Here is a 20,063-nt window from a genome sequence, read left to right on the forward strand (position 1 = left end):
TCTCATGCCTGGTACATGAGAGAGGCGTTTAACCAAATACTTGTCTACCTGATGAGTAAGGAGCATGTAAAGAGCTTCACAGACTGTCAAAGCATAAACAAATGTAGATCCTCGTGCATTCCAGAGCCCATGTTCTCCTGGGCAGTGCCTTAAACATAGTTTTTGATTGGTAATCATGATTCCAGTCTGGTGAAATGAGTCTTCTTTACCTGTGACCTAGCACTGGGTCTAGTTTTCTTATCTTAGCGTGGAGGCAGTGGAGCTGGATAGGGAGAAGTAGATAGGATGATCTGTTGCTTAAGCTGGGGCCCTGGATCTTTATGTGACTGTTTTATACACATATATATAGCTTTTTGAAAGTTTCAAATATTTAATAACGGTAAAATTAGAGTTGTATTACAAATCTTTCTTAAGTAGCCATTCTGCAGTTTCATAGCATTGATGTCAAGAGGCTGTTTTCATATTTCCAGCAAAAATCTCTGAATTTTGTTTCCTTTTTCTGCCATTTCACACTATCCCATGCCTATTTTGGTTTGCTTTGTGATTTCGTTGTGCTTCATAAAGTACACGCTTAAATACGTGCTCCCAAAGCACCCTGGTTAACAGCTCGCTGCCATTGATGGGAGGAGCACTGCAGTGTTGAGGGGACTGTTTTGCAGCAGGAACTCTTGCTGGTTCTCAGGTGTTTTTGGAGGTCAGTGAATAAACATTCTTTCCTGTGCGTATATATGAAGAGCTTGATTTTTTCCCCCCTTATCCACAGGCAAGTGAAAGACCAGAATAAGAAGGTAGCAAACCTGAAGCACAAGGAGCAGGTGGAGAAGAAGAAAAGCGCGCAGATGCTGGAGGAGGCCCGGCGCAGGGAGGACACCCTCAGCGACAGCTCCCAGCAGCTGCAGGTGGGCAGGGGGCCGGGCCCTGGGCGAGCAGGTTCCCTCCCCGCTTGCACGTGGCTCACTCTCCATCCTCTTCTTCCTCTCTTTCTAACCCTGCCCGCTGCCTTCCTCTCAGACCAGCTGTTTAGCAGTAAAGGGATGGCCTTAAATAGAAAAGGCAAGTTTTATTCCACAGCTTTGTTTGGAGACCTCAGCAAAGAAGAAAGTCTGTCTCCTCAAGGGGATCCCGCCTCCTTGGTAAGTTCAGCGTCCGTGTGATGAGTGGGTCTGTTGAGCTTCAGGTGGGCAGCGTAGCGATGGGCCCTTTCCTTCATTGAAGCGCGTTGCCGGTCTTGGTTTGTGCCTGGCTTCCTTCTTTGTTCCATCTTCCTTTCCTCTCTCCCCCCACCTTTCTTACCTTTTCCCCCCCTCCCTCTTTCTTTCCTTACTTTTAAAAAGTTTAGTTTAGAGAGTGTATTTCAGTCATACAGGATGTATTAAAACATACTTTTTTACTTCACTGGAGACATAATCGATGTTTGGACCTAATTATTCACAAGACTAAGTTAAACCAGACTCCGTAACAAGAGTAGCAGTGACCATGTAAGTGCCAGCTGTGTGCCCAGTGCTTGAAACCAGGGCCTGGTCGTTCACTGTTTCTAACCTTCGCTAGTCCAGAGGGGCAGATGCGTTTTGCACATTTTACAGATGAGGAAATGGTCTCAGAAATACTGAATTACTTATACCTACATGCACACAGCTTTCGTAGTGGCTCGGCTGTGATTTTAACTGAGACTCCCTGGATCTCTCGCCTGTCTGAATGAAAGTTTAAGTTTAGAGAATGCCATGACGTGGTGGAAATCTCTAAAACTCCTGCCAAGACTGCTAGCCACTGCCAGGTTGTTTTTCTCTCATTATAGTTTCTAATTGGTATGATAGTGTTTATGCCACATTGCATAGCCACAGAAATCTTTACTGGAGAGATTTGGAGGAGTTATCTGTTACGTAGAAACCATTTTTAGGCTTTATAACAAATTCATTTCTGAGCTGAAAACCTGACTTTTTAATTCCGTTTTTCATTCCTCTTGTATATAACTTTGATTATAAAATACATACTCTATAGAAACAGTATAAATTTCCTCAAATACATCAACTTTTGAAAAAGCAGCATACCAGTTTTCCCTCACCCTTGCCAATAACAGTTGATACTATAAGTTTTCTTCCTCCGTTTTTATTTTTTAGTGCCAATCTGATGGGTGGAAAATATTTAGTTTTTGTTTTAATTTATATTTCTCTGATTACCAGTGAGGAAGAGTATTTTTTCATGTCTTACGTTTTCATTTGTTTATTAATGTACTTAAATCTATCTCTGTCTTCCATGGTGGCTTTTTCCCTGTAGATTTTTTGCTTAGTGTATCCCCATTTTGAGAACATATAAATATTTACCTATAAATATTAAGTTGTTTTGGGCTTTCATTTTTAACCTTTACTTTTTTTTTTTTTTGCGGTACACGGGCCTCTCACTGTTGTGGCCTCTCCCGTTGCAGAGCACAGGCTCCGGACGCGCAGGCTCAGCGGCCATGGCTCACGGGCCCAGCTGCTCCGCGGCATGTGGGATCTTCCCGGACCGGGGCACGAACCCGTGGCCCCTGCACTGGCAGGCGGACTCTAAACCACTGCGCCACCAGGGAAGCCCTACTTTTTAATTTAAATAATTTTAGGGTAGTTTGTGTTGTGAGGGTCTTATTTTTTTCTTCATTGCTAACAATTTCACTAGAGTATTTATAGAAAATTATTTCACTGCTCATAAGTTTGAATTGACATCTTTATGGTTTATGAAATTGTTTAATAATTAGGCTGTTTCTAGGATTTCAGTTCAACCTGCTTTCTGGACTAGGATCACATTGTTTTTAATTATAGAGAATATTTATTTGTTTTATAAGACAAGCCCTTCTTTATGGCAGCGCCTTACCCGTTTCATCTGTCTCATTCCCCCCACCCCCGCCAGATAATGGTTTCTGCTACCAGTCTGTCTTTGTAAACCGAAGCGTGCCCTTTTAATCTTCTCTCAGGTGTTACAGTAACACCAAAAGTGCTTTCATAGGTCATCTCTTGTTTCCTCTTTATATAACCCGACAGATAAGTGAATCAGATTGTTTGTTTATATATTACATATAGACAAAACGAATTTAGAGTGGATGAGTGACTTTTCCAAGGTGTCTCAGTAAGTGACAGATATTCAAGTTATGAAAAATGATAGCTGATGGCCATATGCAAGATACACATGGATGCACTTCATTCAGATATGTAAAAAGAGCACTGGACTACAAGCGGGACACTTTGCATCTGATCTCAGCTCTTTTACTCACTAGCTCTGCTACTTGTTTCTTAACTGTGTCATTGCAAATGACAACCCAGTGGTGGTGAGTATCCCTAGGACCCTATTGTGATCTCTAAATATGAGTCCCCGCTGAAAGACACTAGGGATTCTTGGAGAAATGGCTAATGGTAGAATCCATGGGGGAGTAGGGGAGTAGAAAAGCAATTGTTTGAGGATTTGTATTTTTAAAAGTTCTCATTATCTGAATTTGTTTTTGTTTTAAATTTCTGAATGTACATGTGGGTCCATTACTGATGTTTTCATGAAATAGGTGAAGTGAAGAGAAGGAATTATTGTAGTATTTCCAGTATGGGCATAATAGTAATTCGAGGATTAAAAAATATTTTTTATCATGTTAAAAAGAAATGCTTTATAACTAATGTTTTGAACTTTGATGAGTAATGAATATTTAATCTTTATCAGATGCCACCTTGGCTCCCAAAGATTAATTATGCTTATCATGTTAATAAACACACAGTGTATTTTCATTTATTTGTGAAGAGTAAAGCTTGGTTTAAACTAGAAGGTTCGTTTTTGCCTTTCGTTATTCAGTGACTACCAGTTATGGTGTTAAGTTCATTGGTGACCTCACTCTTACTGGTTACAGTTTGTCAGAAAGCAGTGGTATTACTTTTTCATTTAACTTTCTTTATTCTGAAGAATAATATACATTTTAAAAAGTACATAAAGCGCACACACACACACTCACATGCACAGTGTGAATAATACATGTAAAGTGATTGTCTCAAGGAATTGGAATACTGCTGGCATCCCAGAAATCATTTATGTATTCCTTCCCAATCATCATTTCTTCCCTTCCTTCATTATTGTGACTTTTATTGTTCTTTGCTTTTCTTTACAACCTGTGTATATATTTTTAAAAAGTATAGATTCGTTTTACATATTTTTGCTTTACGTAAATAGAGTGATCATATTTATTCTTCTGTGGCTTCTTTTGTTCAACATCATGTGTGAGGCTTATCCTTGACAGTTGTGCGTAGCATTTGCACATTCGTTGTCCTTGCTCTTCTGTGTGTTTTTTCTTTAATTCAAAATTCCATGTTTTAGTTTGAAAGTGTTCTGAAAAGGTATCTTCATTTTGTTCTGATTTTCCATTTTTAAAAATACTTCAGGTGGAATAAAAGTATTTCTTTTTGGCATAAAGTGAGTTTCGAGATAAGTTGTTACTTTGTTCTTGGCTCAACGTATTAAAAGTGTCCTGAAGAGACTAAAGAGATACCTTACATACGAAATGAAAATGCTACCTGAGAATAGAGGAAATCGCGGGATCTCATAGGCTCTAAGCACTGCTGCTGTTTAGCATGGCCTTAGTTGTGAAGGCACTCGACTGCATCCTGTTTGTACTTTCGTGATTTGAACAGTTATTACTATGATCTACATTAACTAGTCTCAAACTTTTTGGTTTTAGAAGCTCTTTTGTGCTCTTAATAATTTGTAAAGTCCCCAGAGCAATTTTTTTATGTGGGTTGTAATTCTCATATACATATGCAGGTACTCACTGCCCCAGCTCTCCAATATCTCGATGTATCTAAAGACACATCTCCAACAGTGTAAAGATACATATACAGCTGACCCTTTAACAGCACAGTTTTGAACTCGAGGACCCACTTATACCCCGACAGTTTTCCGTAGTAAATACTACAGTACCACATGGTCTGTGGTTTGAAGCCACGGGTGCAGAGGAACCTCATATGCGGAGGGCTGACTGTAATTATACTCAAATTAAGCCCCGTGTTGTTCACAGGTCAGGTACGCAAGGTTATCTGCAGTATTGTACTAATTGCAAAGTATTGCAGACAACGTAATTGCTTATAGATAGGAGAGCGCTTGAATCCACTGTGGTGCATCCGCATTGGAGACTGGCAGCTCCAAAAAGGAATGAGGGAGATCTCTAACGAACTGATGTGGAGTGATTTCCAGGACATCTTGTCAAGCCGCGGCGGGGGGGTACACGAAAGACTGTCTGTAGTATGCTGCTCATTATGAGAGAACACACATATATCTGATCCTTTTTGCCAAAGAAAACAGGAACAGTAAGCTAGAGACCAGTTATCTAAGGGAGTGGTTGGGAGGGGATTAGTAGAAAGAAGGGGAAGGGGATGGGGGTGGTAGGTTTGAGCAGAAAGTGACACTTCTCTTCACCCTTCCCAAAAACTAGATAAAACCAGTCAAGGTGTGGGGTTGGGGGAACCCCAGAAGGAGTACAAACCCTAACAGATGAAATCCAGTTTTATAAATGAGTAACATAACTGCCCTCCAAGGGGTGGGGAAGAAGGGAACGGACCTAAGGAGGTTTGGAAGCCATTTTCTTGAATACTGTGAAGCTAAAGACAGAAGAACTGTACATAAATGTTGTAATAATAAAGAAATATATTGTAGGTAATGAAGGCTGAGTCTTTTCATTATTCAAGGAAGAATAATGAAAAAGCACCTGGGGTGCTAGGCGGGAATCAGAAATACTAGTAAGAACTCATGGTGTTCAATTTATATGCAGACAGGGAGGTACAGAGATGCTGATGTGTGTCTGCAAAATGCATAACCTCATGCCCATCATGAGAAAATACCAGGCAAATCCAAATTCTGGGACTTTTTACAAAATAACTGAGCAGTATATTTAAAAATGTCAAGCCTTTGAAAGACAGGGAAAGACAGACTGAACACTGTTTTAGATGGATTGGAAGACACTTAGAAGAAATGTCAACTAAATAACTAAATGAAATGTGGGATCCTGGGTTAAATCCTGGAACAGATAAAGGACATTAGGGAAAAACTGATGAAATTAGAATAAGATCTTTTTTTTTTTTTTTTAATGCGGTACGCGGGCCTCTCACTGTTGTGGCCTCTCCCGTTGCAGAGCACAGGCTCAGTGGCCATGGCTCACGGGCCCAGCTGCTCCGCGGCATGTGGGATCTTCCCAGACCGGGGCACGAACCCACGTCCCCTGCATCGGCAGGCGGACCCTCAACCACTGCGCCACCAGGGAAGCCCAGAATAAGATCTTTAGTTTGGTTAATAATATTGTGCCAGTCTGAATTTCCTAGTTTTGATCATTGTGCTGTGGTTATGTAAACTCTTTACAGGAGGCTAGGTGAGGAGTGTATGGGAACTCTGTACTATTTTTGCAACTTTTCTGTATGTCTGTAAATAGTTCAGAATTAAAATTTTATTAAAAATAGTCATTGACTCTATATTTCCTCAGCACTTATAATCACCCACTTCACTTTCCCATCTCCTTTAAACAAGTGAGTTATGAATTTCAGAAACATCTTACCACCAAACGTAATGATACAAGATAGATATCTTGGGCTTTTTTCATATACCATTTCTAAATTTGCAGTGCAGATATTACTGTGTTCTCCATATTGTTTGACATCCTAAAGCTGTCATTTAATTTAGAATTAGTTTAGCAAGTTGACTATTCCAAAGATTTGACCCAAATCTTAAAGCCATGATGATATCGATAATAAACCGTTATTATCAGAGTGGATATGTCTTGACAAGTCTCTATCCCTCCAAGATGTTAGGTTTAATTTTGCTCATTTTCTTTAGACATACTTGACGTCTTGCATTTATTCAATATACATTTATTGAATGCTCTCTAAGTGTAGAACTCTGTTGCTAAACTTTGGTTGTGCAGTTACGAAGAGGCATGTTCCCTACCCTCTGGAGCATATTGTCTCATGGAGGAGAGTGTAATGATAAAACTAAGTGGACAAGTAAGTAGAAATTATGGTAAGTGCTGTAAGGAAATAAACCGGGCACGTGAAAGATAGTGGGGGAGGGAACAATGGTGGGCAGCAAATTTAGGTAGAGCCATCAGAGATGTCCCTTCTGAGGGTATGACATGAAGATGAGGTCTTAAAAAGCAAAGCAGAGGAAACAGTGTTTAAAGTGGAGGGAATCCCTAAGGTAAGAAAAACCTTACCTTAGGTTGTTCGAGGACCAGAGTGTGGTGAGTGAGGCAGAACACAGGCACCCGTGTGTGTTAGTAACGCTGGACCTTGTAGGCCATGTATGAAGTTTAAATTTTATAAGTAGCGAAACACCTTAAGTAAAGATGGACAGGATTTGATTTGCATTTTGAGAGTACTGGTTTTTTTGGCAGTATTTGGACAACGGATTAGAATGGGATAAGAGTGGTTATGAAGAAAGTGTATGTCAGTAAATATGTCTTGCACACCTGCTTTGTGTAAATAGTGATGATGAACAACGTCCCTCTCCAAAGGAGCTCAGATCATAGTAGGAGGCCCTGTAGTAATAATGAAGATGAGAGGTGATGATAGAGCTTTTTGGAGGCTCAGAAGAGAAAAAAGAAGAGAGGGTGGATTTGAGATTTGTTACATTTAGGTAGAACAGGCCAGAATTTCTCGTGGGTTGGAATGTGGGCACTAAAGGAGAGGAAGGAAGGGGCATGGCTGCTAGGTTTCCTGGCACGGGGAACAGGGTGTGTGGCGATGCTCAGTGATGAGATGGGCAAACCCTGAGGGTGAGTTCAACAGGTTTCCAGGGAAAGGGAACAAGTCCATTTTCAACATGTGACTGTATCTGAGAGATATCCTGATGAAGATGTCAAGCCAGCAGTTGGAAATGTAGATTTGAAGTTTAGAGAAGTCTGGTATAGTTAAATTAATTTTGGAGACTTGCGCTTAAATATCATATTTTAGCCCATAAGAATCAGATACCGTCTAGAGATAAAATATTGACAGAAGAAAATGTAGTTAGAGCTGAACCCTTAGGATCCTCACCGTTGAGAGCTGGGACAGACTCGGAGAGGGTGGTGCTCGGAAGGAAGCTAAAATGAAGAGGCCAGTGAAGCGGGAGAGAAAAAGAGTATAGCATCACTGAAGGCAGGAGAGGATTGTTAATGCTGCTGAGAGGCTGAGAAAGAGGACAGCATCCGTGTGTGGTCTGATCCAGTGTATCCAGGATGGTCAAGAGAGAAAGTACCCAGCGATCCCCCTGGTCTGGGGAAAGGGGTGCCTTACATTCTGCCCTGTTGACCTTGGGCATAGTAGATGATCCCACATCAATCCAGATACTTACCTTGCCAGTATTTCTGTCACACGCTCACCAAAATTCACTGCCCCTCACAAGATCCTTGGAATATCTTAGGTATATGTGTGACTGTTCCAAGACATTGTTATACAATGGGTATTTAAAGAGTTTCTGCCACGGTCCTTGCATACTAACATTTAAACTATTTTACAATTCCAGGTGATATTCACAAATAAAGGACATGAATGATAAAAGCAATGAGGCACAGATTGGTGACAGGCCTTTCCTACTATCATGTTTTTCCTACTATCATGTTTTTCGATGATAGCGGCTCTTCTGTTGACAGTCTGCGTCGAATCTTGCCAGGCTTTCTGTTTCCACTACTCAAGAGCTTAGCTCTGTATTAGTTACATTTAGATCTGAGTTGTTTCATTCACATTTTCTGTAAGCCATGTTCCACTGCAGTTGGCTACGTCAGATTTCAGAATAATCCGTGGTTATCCTCAGTAAACATTTATTGAGTGCCCGTTGTGGAATTGTCATTGCGCTGAGTGCTGTGAGGATATAGAGATAAATAAGAATTTTTTTCCCCCTTTGAACATTAGATATGCTTATTAAAACTTTTTTTTGTGCTGGATATGTGAAAAGATGTGCTGTGGTGGAATTCATAAGTTATTGCTGTGTGAAGAGCTGGAATTAGGTAGATCCCAGCAACAAGAGCCTCCCAAATAAGCGTTATATGGAAGCATAATCGTAGCTGATTTGACTGATGGTCATTTTGGGATTAGAAAAGCTTTGTACTGAAAGCCTACCCATCCTTTAAGGTTCAGCTCAAATGTTCCCTCCCTTGTAAAGCCTGCATAAATCCTTGCAGTGGGAATTACTCACACTCCGTGTTGCAGTTCCATTACAGCTTGTTTCTGCTTTGATTTCAAGGCTTCTTTTCTTACCTTGTATTATATGCTGTTAGTTTGTGTGTTGTTTCCCCGTATATTTGAGTTTGGGAACCCTGTCTTGGTACTTTGCCCATTGTTGGTTCTCTATAAAATGGTTTATTGATGTCAGTTGCATCAGTAGATGTCGAGACCTCTCATTCACAAGCATCTTAGCCTGCCCTTGGGAGCTTCCTGTCAACCGAATCCTTTAAGAATTTCTAGCCTCATTTTTAGGTGAGATACTCACTAGCATAGCTACTCTATTCTATACAACCTGATAGTGTTGGTGTTCCTTAAGCGTAGTTTCTTGGTTTTCTAACTTATGCTCTTCTACTCATGCAGTCTTCTTCCTGTGGATGTCCAGCTTTACTGCCTGAAGATTCTGGCTTAAAATTAACTTTTGTTGATGAACTCTACCCTGTTCTTGTTATTGTCTCATCTGTTGTTCCTCAGCCTGTATGTTTAATTATATTTTATTGTTTTATATTTTTCAATACATTGTTTTAGAATTGTTCCTGTGTGATTTAATCATTCTTCTCCGTCCCCACCCCCCGACTAATTTATATCTGCCTTAGGTTAAGGGCTGTTTTTAAAATTTCTTTTTAGCCTTTCTTAATCTTTTACAGAGGCAGCTGTTCATTAATTACAGCTACAGTTATTGTTATAAGTAATAAAAATTTAGTTACAAATTTTAAAAATTTTGTATAATGATATTATATTTAGCACCCTAATATTCTTTAAAATTTCACAGGTTACCCTCTAAGGGCCTCGCATATTTTAACAAAGGAAATGCCATCTTCCCTTGGTTCAGGATGTCTACCTTTCATATTTTTATTCTTTCAGCAGTGACACTTTGTCTTTTGACAGAACTGCAGGTTCTAATACGGCAAAGCAGACTGAACTGGGGGTAGTGGCTCATATCAGTAGTGGTTTGGTGCTTTGTTTTTATGACAAAGATAAGTATCTGAATTTAACCTTGAGAGAGAGGACTGTCAGGGAGATTAATGGGACTGCTGAAAGAACATTGTGAGCCAGCTCTCCTGAGACCAATGACTATTAAGAATAAAGTTCAAAGAAAGTGAAAACAATAGAAATAGAGATAGGAGAATGCAGCTTTACATGTATTTAGGCATATTCTCCTCTTAGATGCAGAATCAGTGAAACATTTGTGTTTTTCTTTACAGTTGTATTTTATTTGCTCTACCTACAAAAATTTGTTTTCTTCCATTTTGGTAAGAGATTTTTTTTTTCTTTCTTTCTGAAATGAAGACCACTTATCCTTGCTTTTTATTGACCATGGGGATAATGGTTTAAGATAACCTTTTAAAAAATTGATTATCTGACATCCTTCCAGAAATAGTATGTGATGTGTCACATGCAAGATACCTCTGATGTATTAATGTTCTTCTTGTTTTTGTAAAAATAAATTTTGGTTTCTTCTTAACAGACCTTCTTGACCTATTTAAAGATTTAATTCTATATCCTTTGTTCCCTTTGGATTAGTTTTTTTCTTAGGGCTTTTTCTATCTGGAATATGAGCATAAGTGGGTTTTTATGGAGTTCTCAACAAATATTAAACGGAGTTAGGGATTATATAGGAAAAGTGTACATACAAATCAGCATCTGTTTTTACAACCCTGTGGATAGTTGCTGAAATTAACTTGAAAATTGTGTTTTCCTGCAGGTAAAGCACCTACTTATATTGTTGGCACATGTGCAAATTTTTAAAGCTTTTAGCTCAAACTGTGCCACTTCTTACCATTTAGGAAAAAAGCAAAACAAGTCTCAAAATGACTTTAAGAAATTCTGCCACGTTTGAAATGTCCTCAGTAGACATGTTTTCCTCTGGACAAAATTCAGTTCCATTTGATAGCCAATGAAATTTACTGAAAGAATGTCTATTGATAGTATGATTGTGTCGCCTACTGAGCTATTTCCTGCAGTTAAGTTTAGCCCTCTTCTATGGGAACTTTTAATCACATCATCTGAGCTTATTTCAGGAATGCTCCCCATAAATCAGTAAGTGGTTAAAGTTACATTTGTCATGAAATTTCTCACAAGTACTAGGGTCTCACTTCAGTGAAACATATGGTTTAATCCTTTCCTTTGTGTTATTGTGGAAACTCCTCCTTTACATTTGGAAAGTTGAATCTCCAAAGAGATTCCTTTTATTTTTAAGAGAGAGCAGAAACAGGTGTATATATAGCACCTTTGCCAAGACCTCAAAGGCAAGAGAGACAGCCTCTTATGGACCACATCAGTTGTTTATTATATTACATAAAAGACTGTCTTTGGGGTTTTGGGGGAAGACTTTGAAAATTTGTGCTTTTTCTTTTTAATAAGCATTAGTGATCAGAGGAGACGTGTCCTACGATTAGGTAAACCCCATGTCCTTGCCTGAACTTCTGTTACCAGCTACCAGAATTTTCAAGATGAGCACCTGGCCAATCTGTGTGGGATATTTGTACTCGGTGCTCCATAAAAGTTATTTATATAAAGCATTATTTTATATGTATATGTTTCCATTTCCTTAATGAAATGCATCTGCTTTTGTTTTGACTTTGATTTTTAACAGTTTGAACTGTGGGAGATATTTGAGGGACTTTAAAGGGAACAGGGGGAGAAAATATCTTTACATTTGAACCCAAAGCATTTCCTTAAACCAAAAAGTGGTTGGTGTGTAACCAAATTCTGTCTCTGTGTTAGGCTAGCTTTCTTTTCTTAAAATTGACTTCATCAATGCATCTGGCTTCAACTTTCTCCCCCCACTAAGCATCTGAGCAGTTGGTAATTGAATTCTGACCTGTTGAATGATTTTAATGAACTCTTCCACATGTGTATTTATGTTTGGGGGATGGGGAGGAGGTATAGCCGTGGGGTTGAGGGTGATGGAGAAGGAAGCATGGTCTCTTCACAGTAAGGAGAATGGATAGCAGTTAACATTAATATCTTTCAGAGCATGTTAAACTCTCTGGTAAGTGGTGTTTACCCCAGAGGAAGTGGCTCTTAATGTTAAGCTGAGGGAATGACCTCCACTGGCAGGGCTAGGGCAGGGGGATGAGTGGACGTGGGGGGCTGTTCCCTCAGATATTCATGAAATCTGCAGTGACCTTCCTTCTGCTGCTGAGAAAAGCTTAATGAGATTTGTCCGTATCAAGTGATTTCTTTTTATGTTACTGTATAGTGAGCCTTGTTTTTTCTTTTAATTTTGAGGGAGCTGTTTGAAGAGAACAAAACATTAATTTCTGATTGCTCTTGTTCCTTGTTTCCTCTTGCCTTTGCTTTCCTTAGTGAACGTTTGATCTGAAGGCAAGGCAGTGGGGAGTAGAGTCTTACAGCTGGTTTATAGCTGATGTTGACAGAGCTGATGTCAAGAAGTAAAGTTCAGAGGAGTGTTTTAGGGGAGTGGGATTATGGGATTTGCTAAAGGGTCTGGTCCAATCTTCTTCAGTTGCCTAAGTTACAGCTGTCACAGCTTTTGCCCTAATCTCGTTTGAGTATAGGAGGCTTCTTGTTTAAAGATATGAGAAATTCTTTGGTAGCTTCCCCTTTCCTCTCGTTCTCCCTCTACCATGCCCCCAGAACTAGTCACAAAAACCACCTGCGTTGAACCCTTTCCTCTGTGAATGAAGTGGTCTCATTGGACCCCAGCTAATAAGTAGAGTTGGCGGAAAGATTAGACTTAATTATCATCAAAATCCATGAGGGATCAGGAGTTTATAGAGGGCTTTACTCAGTGGGAGCCAGCAAGACTCTGAATATTTCATTCTCATATTTTCTTTAAAAACTGGCTTAATTCCCCCAAAATGTGGAGGCTAAACGTATTAATAAACCTCTGTTATATAGATAGCTCTCCAAACATTGACCCAGGAGTTTGTTTTCAGTTGAACTGTGACTGACTGGCATATTGTTGTGTGTTCTTAGGACTGAACTGTCATTGAATTCAGTTGGATTACTCTAATGTTTACCATAATCCCAAGAAAACATCTCTCCTTACAACTCAATCCAGTTGCAGACTCTCTTCTAAATAATTCCTGACAGAATGCATATTTTGCTGATCTCATATCCAATGATACGCTGATCCGTAACCCAATTTTGTGATGTCTTCTGAATGTCTGCCTTTTACATTTTAGGTATGTTTGGATTTCATTTTAATTTGGTATCATTTGGGTTCCACTTTAATATAATCTCATAACAAAAGCTGTGTCTTTGCAGTGAAGGCTGTCTTATCCTAACAGTTGTTTTTCTCTCAGAAGCAGTTCTGTTAATCACTGTTTTCATTCTTCATTGTTTCGTTGATAATCCAGTTTTCTTGTACTGGAGCTATATCCTCGGGTACTATGAAAACCATCTTCCAAGATGGCCCCAGAGCATCCTTACCTCTTGGTATTTGTGGCCTTGTGTAGTCTTGTGGCAGGGTTAGTCTTTGTGCACAGGAGAAAGTGTCAGATGTGATGATATGTGACTTCTGAAGCTGGAACACAAGAGACATGGATGCCCTGCCTTGCTCTCCAGGGTCACCTGCTCTGAGGAATGCCAGGTGCCATGTGGAGAGGAGCAGAGGCCCCTTGCCAGTGGTCATCACCAACTCGCCAACCATGTAAGAGGAAGCAGAGGACTGAATCCTGGCAGACATCTCAGCTGTCCCCCAGTGAGAGAACCTGGAACCAGACTGTTAGGTTAAGCTGCTCTTGAGTTTCTGACCCACAGAAACTGTGTGAGACAAAAAATGTTCACTGTTCTTTTAAGCTGCTAAGTATTGAGGTAACATGTTAAATTGATATAATTAATAGCTAACATAGGCACTTTATATCCTAGGTACTAAAGTGATCTGCCACAGGCCTGAATTTTTCTTTTTCCTTTCAATTCACAGTTTGGTTTTCTCTGTTGATAGAACAGTAAGTGCTATTTGAATTTCTGTTACTCTTGTTATCACTGCAGTAATTTTCAGTCACTTGTTAGAGCTTTTGACAGTGTTTTCCGTAAGGATTCTCACCTAGTACCTCATATTTATGTGCTAACAGGCTATGAACTAAGAGAAGAGTTACGAATTTATGTAAAACATGGTGTGTTGTATAGCCTTTTTTTTTTTTTTTTTTTTTTTTTTTTTTTGCGGTATGCGGGCCTCTCACTGTTGTGGCCTCTCCCGTTGCGGAGCACAGGCTCCAGATGCGCAGGCTCAGCGGCCATGGCTCACGGGCCCAGCCGCTTTGCGGCATGTGGGACCTTCCCGGACCGGGGCACGAACCAGCAACCCCTGCATCAACAGGCGGACTCTTAACCACTGCGCCACCAGGGAAGCCCTGTATAGCCTTTTATAGGTGCATTTCGTATGTAAAAACTTGAGCGGTGTCCAGTAGAAATACAACGTGAGCACACGTATAATTTTGCACTTTCTAATAGCATCACAAAAAAAAACTAAAAGGAAACAGATGACTTTAATAATGTACTTTACTTAATCCAGTATATCCAAAATATTGCCATTTCAATACATAATCAATGTGAAGATTATTAATGAACCATTTTACATTCCTTTTTTGGGGAGGCAGTAAGTCTTTAGAATTTATAGCACATCTTAGTCTGGACACATTTTAAGTGCTCATTAGCTACACGTGGCTAGTGGCTGTGTTGCATTGGACAAGACAAATGAGAAGTTACGATTTTATTCCAGGCTAGCTGCAAATCAATGATGCGTATGAACAACAGGAATGAAGTTCTCAAGCTTAACTTTAATCTCTATCTACATTTAGTTCCAGTAAGTCATCTTTCTGCTCTCTGGATGCCTCAGAGCCTTCGAGCCTGTGGAGTGTCCCAGGGATAGAAGGGATTAGGGATCTCGGAGCTTCTGTGCAGATTCCTCCAGGATTACAGACTTGAGTGGTGTGGCTGCCTCATGATTTACGTTGAAGATGGGTGAATGTGGACTTTTTGAAAGAGAAAGTCTAGTTAAGGCTGTAAAGCACATTCAGGGCCTTAGGCTGTACTTGGTACAATCACTCTCAGAGCCACCAAGGAGTGCTCTCCGGGGGCTCAGCACATCCCTACTTCCTCGAGCCTGGGCCCGAGAGTGTACCGAGTCTGTTGTGTTTCACAGTTTCTGAAGTCCACCACTTTACCAAGTGACATTTTATTGCGTCACACATATTCAGAGAAGCTGGTGGTCACTGTCACTTCTGCTCAAAGTTAGGGCAGTGAACAGATGAGAGACTTTTCTCTTCAAACCAAAACGCACTGTTAAGGATAGTGTAGACGAGCAGCTTTATCACCAGAATTCTGTGTCAAACTCTATCACCGAAATCTACTCACTACTGTTTTTATAGGGGTGTGTGTGTGTGTGTGTGTGTGTGTGTGTGTGTGTGCAACCATTTGCACAGAACAGGGGATGGGGGACAGTTTCGAAAGCTCTTGGCTTGGCGCCTCAGACCGCGGCTGTTGAGATGTTTAAGCTTTAGATGCCTTCAGAATCTTCGGGTTAATAGCAGAACTTACGGCAACATTATCATTCCTTTAAAAAATGTTATTATTTGGAGTATCCCACAGTTACCTAAAGACTGGAAAGGAATTTATCATCATCATTTTGACCCACTCATGCAAATTATTGGCATGAAGAAATTCACAGGACTTTTTAATAATTGTATTTTATTCAAGTCTAGTTGATTTACAATGTGTCAGTTTCTGCTGTACAACAGTGACTCAGTTATACATGTACATTCTCTTTCGTATTCTTTTCCATTATGGTTTATCAGAGGACATTGAATATAGTTCCCTGTGCTGTACATAGGAGCTTATTGTTTATCCATTCTGTATATAATGGTTTGCATCTGCTCATCCCAAACTCCCCATCCCTCCATCTCCCGTCCCCCCACCGCCTTGGCAACCACAGTCTGTTCCCTGTGTCTTCACAGGACTTTTGAAGAGAAAACTGAAGAGTACAGTGGCTTAAAATTCATACATGTTGTTCTCTTAAACTTTTATTCCTTTTTGCCGTTAGCACTGAGTTGTGACACATTTGTCCAGTCAGCTCTTCTCTTTCCATAATAAATAGTTAGTATGTTTAGAGTATCAGTATCTGAAATAGTCACCACATTTATAACTATTTCCAAAAATTCTCTATATTCTTATTAATTTACTTGGCAGTGTGCACTATTCTTTTAACATTTTTAATTTCATTTTGATTTTTTTCAGAACAATATATATTTATATTGTATACAAAGCAAGGCAGTACTGTACGGCTCATCTGCCTCGTTCTTGTCTAACCTTGATTCCTGCCCCTCGGAGATGACCACTTTCACCTCTTTGGGTTGTTTCTTCTGTTGTTTACTTCCACTTTTTTATCGTTATTTGATTATTTTTCTCATTTGGACATTAGTTGTGTACTGAGTTCTTATCCTGAGTGATGAGGAATTGGCTTTTTTACACAAGTCACCCCGCACTCTTCCCTCTCTGTCTTTCCAACATAATTATATCAAGTTTTGCATTATTGTGACCAAGGCACGTAGTGTATTATGACTTCATTTCCTTTATTGGACTTGTAGTTTTTCCTGGTGGTGGTAATTGGTTTGTTTGTTTGTTTGATTAGTTATTTGTATACATATCACCAGTTTATTCCCAAATTCCTTTTTCCAACCATGACATTCCTCCCAATATTGTTACTGTTGTAAAATACATCATCCCTTATTAATTAACCTCAGGTAATCTCTACATGCACTTTTTTCTTGGAAACATCTTTCCTGGAGTTTTCTGTCCTCTACTCCAAACTGTACTTATTCTCCAGGCTGGTTGTCACCTCCACAGTTCCCTTCACCATGCATTTGAGACAGAGCACAGACTTGGTAGCTCTCTGAGGGTCTGTGATGTGAGGTAAAGTTTTTCAGACTTTGCATTCCACCCTCACATTAGATTGATAGTTTGGATGTAGAATTCTATATCAGAAGTCATCTTTCCCTCGGAGTTTTAAAGGCATCGCCTCAATCGTCTTCTAGTTTTCTGTGTTGCCATTAAAAATTCCACTGCCTTCCATTTTTTTATTCTTTATGGGTGATCATTTTTGCCCTTTCTAAACTTTTTAAGATCTTTTCTTTTTTCTAGTATTCTAAACGTTACAAAAAAGTACCCATGTTATAATCTAAGTGCAGAAAAATGTATTTAACCTTGAAGAAACAGTGAGGACAAGAAAGAATAATTATAAATATGACCTAGCAGTGTGGTTAGGGCTCCAATATTTGTAGAACTAAAAGGTTCTATTTATTTCTGGCATTGGCTCAATATTTTATTAAATGAAATAGATTCAAGGTTTTGTTCAGTACAAAGGAAACTTCCTTGGTTTGCCTTAGCAGATATCTGTTAAGATTCCAAAAACAAAACTAGAGCCAAACTTTATTCACTGTATGGTTTCAGTAGTTGGACTTTGTTAAAGATGGTGGGGGGGGTATTTGATTTGCTATCTTCATTTTTCTCGTTATTGCCCTGGTTTAATATGAGTTCCTTAGAGCAGATGGTCCCATACCTAGTTTTATACTGAGATGTAACATGACTTACAGTATCTCATAAAAATGATTCAACAGTCTCTTCTCCTTTTCTTTTTATTTGTGGTTTCACTTGGCTTCTGTTTTTCGTTTTTGTCATGGAGAAAGATTTTGCACCAGGCTTTGCCATTAGGTCCAGAAAACTTTTAAATAAATGACCTTGCACACACAGCTCATCTTGTAGACTCTGGTTTTAACACTGGTTTCAGGGAAACTTTCAGTATGACAAATTACTAATTATCCTCGCTCTAAAAAAAAGTTTTATTGATAAAGCCTCAAAGCTGTTTTTTGGCCCATGCAGAAGAGCAAGTAAACCTGTTTGCTTGAAATTGGGTTCCTGGGAATTTATTTGGAATAACCCTCATTTTAGGTTAGGTTACCAGAAGCCTCTCAGGAGATCTCCAGAAGACAGTTTAAGGGTGAAGGATGCAATAGGCTGGACATAAACATAACACTGAGCTATTCACAGCTAATTGATAACGGGAACCATTTGTGTTTCTATTTGCTTACAGGAATCTGTAATTCAGAATCCCCATGTTACTACAGATGTAGTCATTCATTAGAGGATTTGACAGGACTGCACAGATCATTGCATCCATTCCTTTCCACTTAATCCTTCTGTTACATTTCATTTTCTTTGAATCAAGAGAAACTATGTTGGACTTTGTTTTCAAGGGAGTCATTCCTTGTCTCTCTCTGCTTGGCCTCATTGTAGAAACCCTTATTGTACTCCGCTGTTAATGGCAAGCAAACTGGAAGCATTTAGATTTCAACAAAGAGCATTTTTTTGTTGTAGCTTAAATGCCCTGCATAAAACAGAACCTTACTTAGGGACTAAATCAGAGTATTTTATAACATTATCTCCAAGAAGAATGAATACTTAAAAAAAAAATGAACATACATCATCAAAATGTGAATATTCTTTTTCCTAAACCTTTTTTTTTAATTGAGAAAAATGGGAGAGAGCAAAAGATATAACAACTTTTTATTAGGAAGGATGTTAAATAATAGATGCCATTCCATCAAAGTTGGGAGAAAAATCTGACTTAGAGATTTCAGTTCGAGAGATTTCAGTTCTAGATTTCAGTTCTAGATTTCAGTTCTAGATTTCTGAAGACAGAGTTGTCAAAAAAGGACTTTCTTGTACTTTGTACTTACGAAAACTGAACTACAATAAGATCAAATAAGAGTTGCATAGATAAAAGACAAAATCCTTTGGTATCTTTTGCTGATGTGAGTGTTCAGCAAGTTGGAGAATGAATGGACAAACCTTGTTCTTTGTTTCATCTGTTAATAAAAGGCAGCACTTTATTCTTAGTCTTCTGGTTCTATTTAAAGAAGAAATGCTTAGAATAATCTGATGGATCCAGTTCTTCATACTACTTGAAAACTGTTTCATTTATTCTTCTTCTTTTAAGATCGTCTATCTTACATGATTTTAAAGTCCTGTAGGATGTTGTTTGTCTTTCTGGTAGAAATCCATATTTACCTCCCCGAAAGTTACTTCTTAGACATGTGAAGAATGTTAGGCCTAGTGGGTTTTGGTTGTCTAACCAAATTACTCATCCTTAGCCAGACCAGTTACTTATCACCAGTTATTTTTAGTTTTCTTATATGAGATTGAGAGAAAACTTTACTCTCTTGAATTCATGAGGAGAAATCTTTTGCATTTCTTTTTTAAAAAATGAATTTGCCAACAATTGTCTATATGTAGCATATAATCCGACTGATCATGCTGTTTACTTTTTCATCTGGGCTTAACTTTGCAGGGAGAGAATGTTTAGCTCTTGAGTCTTGTGACTTAGGCTTCATCAAAGCTGGCTATAAGCCCAGTTTAGAGAGTAGCTCAGAAACGGCTTTGCATTTTTAGATAATCAGGCCCCTGCCGCCCATCTGCCTAACACTAACAGTTTTCTTCGGTGTGTTACGGAGGAAGTCCATCACAGGTTTCTCTTGCTTAACTAACTTGACCCTTTGCTCTTAACAATATACTTACTTCTTCAACCTCTTTATGTCTTTCTTCCCCTGTTTTATTCTTTCCTTTGTGTCCATATCTTTTTGGCCTAGATGTACTTCTGAAGGGAAGAACATTTTATAAGCACATAGCCCTTCCTTGATAAATGGGCTCTCCTTGAGTTAATTAGTCTCCTTCACCTGGTCTTCCGTCGTTTTCCAGGACAGTCTCCGTAAGAAGGATGACAGGATTGAAGAGCTGGAAGAAGCACTAAGAGAAAGTGTACAGATAACTGCAGAGCGAGAGATGGTGCTGGCACAGGAGGAGTCAGCCAGGACCAGTGCTGAAAAACAGGTCTGCGATTTTTTACAGTTACGA

At 39.2% G+C, this 20,063-nt stretch overlaps 1 protein-coding gene across 12 annotated transcripts in view; it reads left to right on the forward strand.

The window, feature by feature from the left end:
* Window positions 1–20,063, forward strand: part of ERC1 (ELKS/RAB6-interacting/CAST family member 1) — a 390,663-nt gene that overhangs the window by 168,604 nt on the left and 201,996 nt on the right. For 9 of the 12 annotated variants that reach the window (XM_019925892.3, XM_019925893.3, XM_019925896.3 and 6 more), the window contains 2 exons: window positions 764–899; window positions 19,908–20,039. In XM_019925892.3, the coding sequence (XP_019781451.1) occupies window positions 764–899; window positions 19,908–20,039 (268 nt within the window). The remainder of the gene's footprint in view (window positions 1–763; window positions 900–19,907; window positions 20,040–20,063) is intronic. The other 3 variants (XM_073789251.1, XM_073789255.1, XM_073789254.1) reach the window with 1 other exon arrangement.

The sequence above is a fragment of the Tursiops truncatus genome, chromosome 11 (genome assembly GCF_011762595.2).
Source record: "Tursiops truncatus isolate mTurTru1 chromosome 11, mTurTru1.mat.Y, whole genome shotgun sequence".
NCBI lineage: Eukaryota > Metazoa > Chordata > Mammalia > Artiodactyla > Delphinidae > Tursiops > Tursiops truncatus.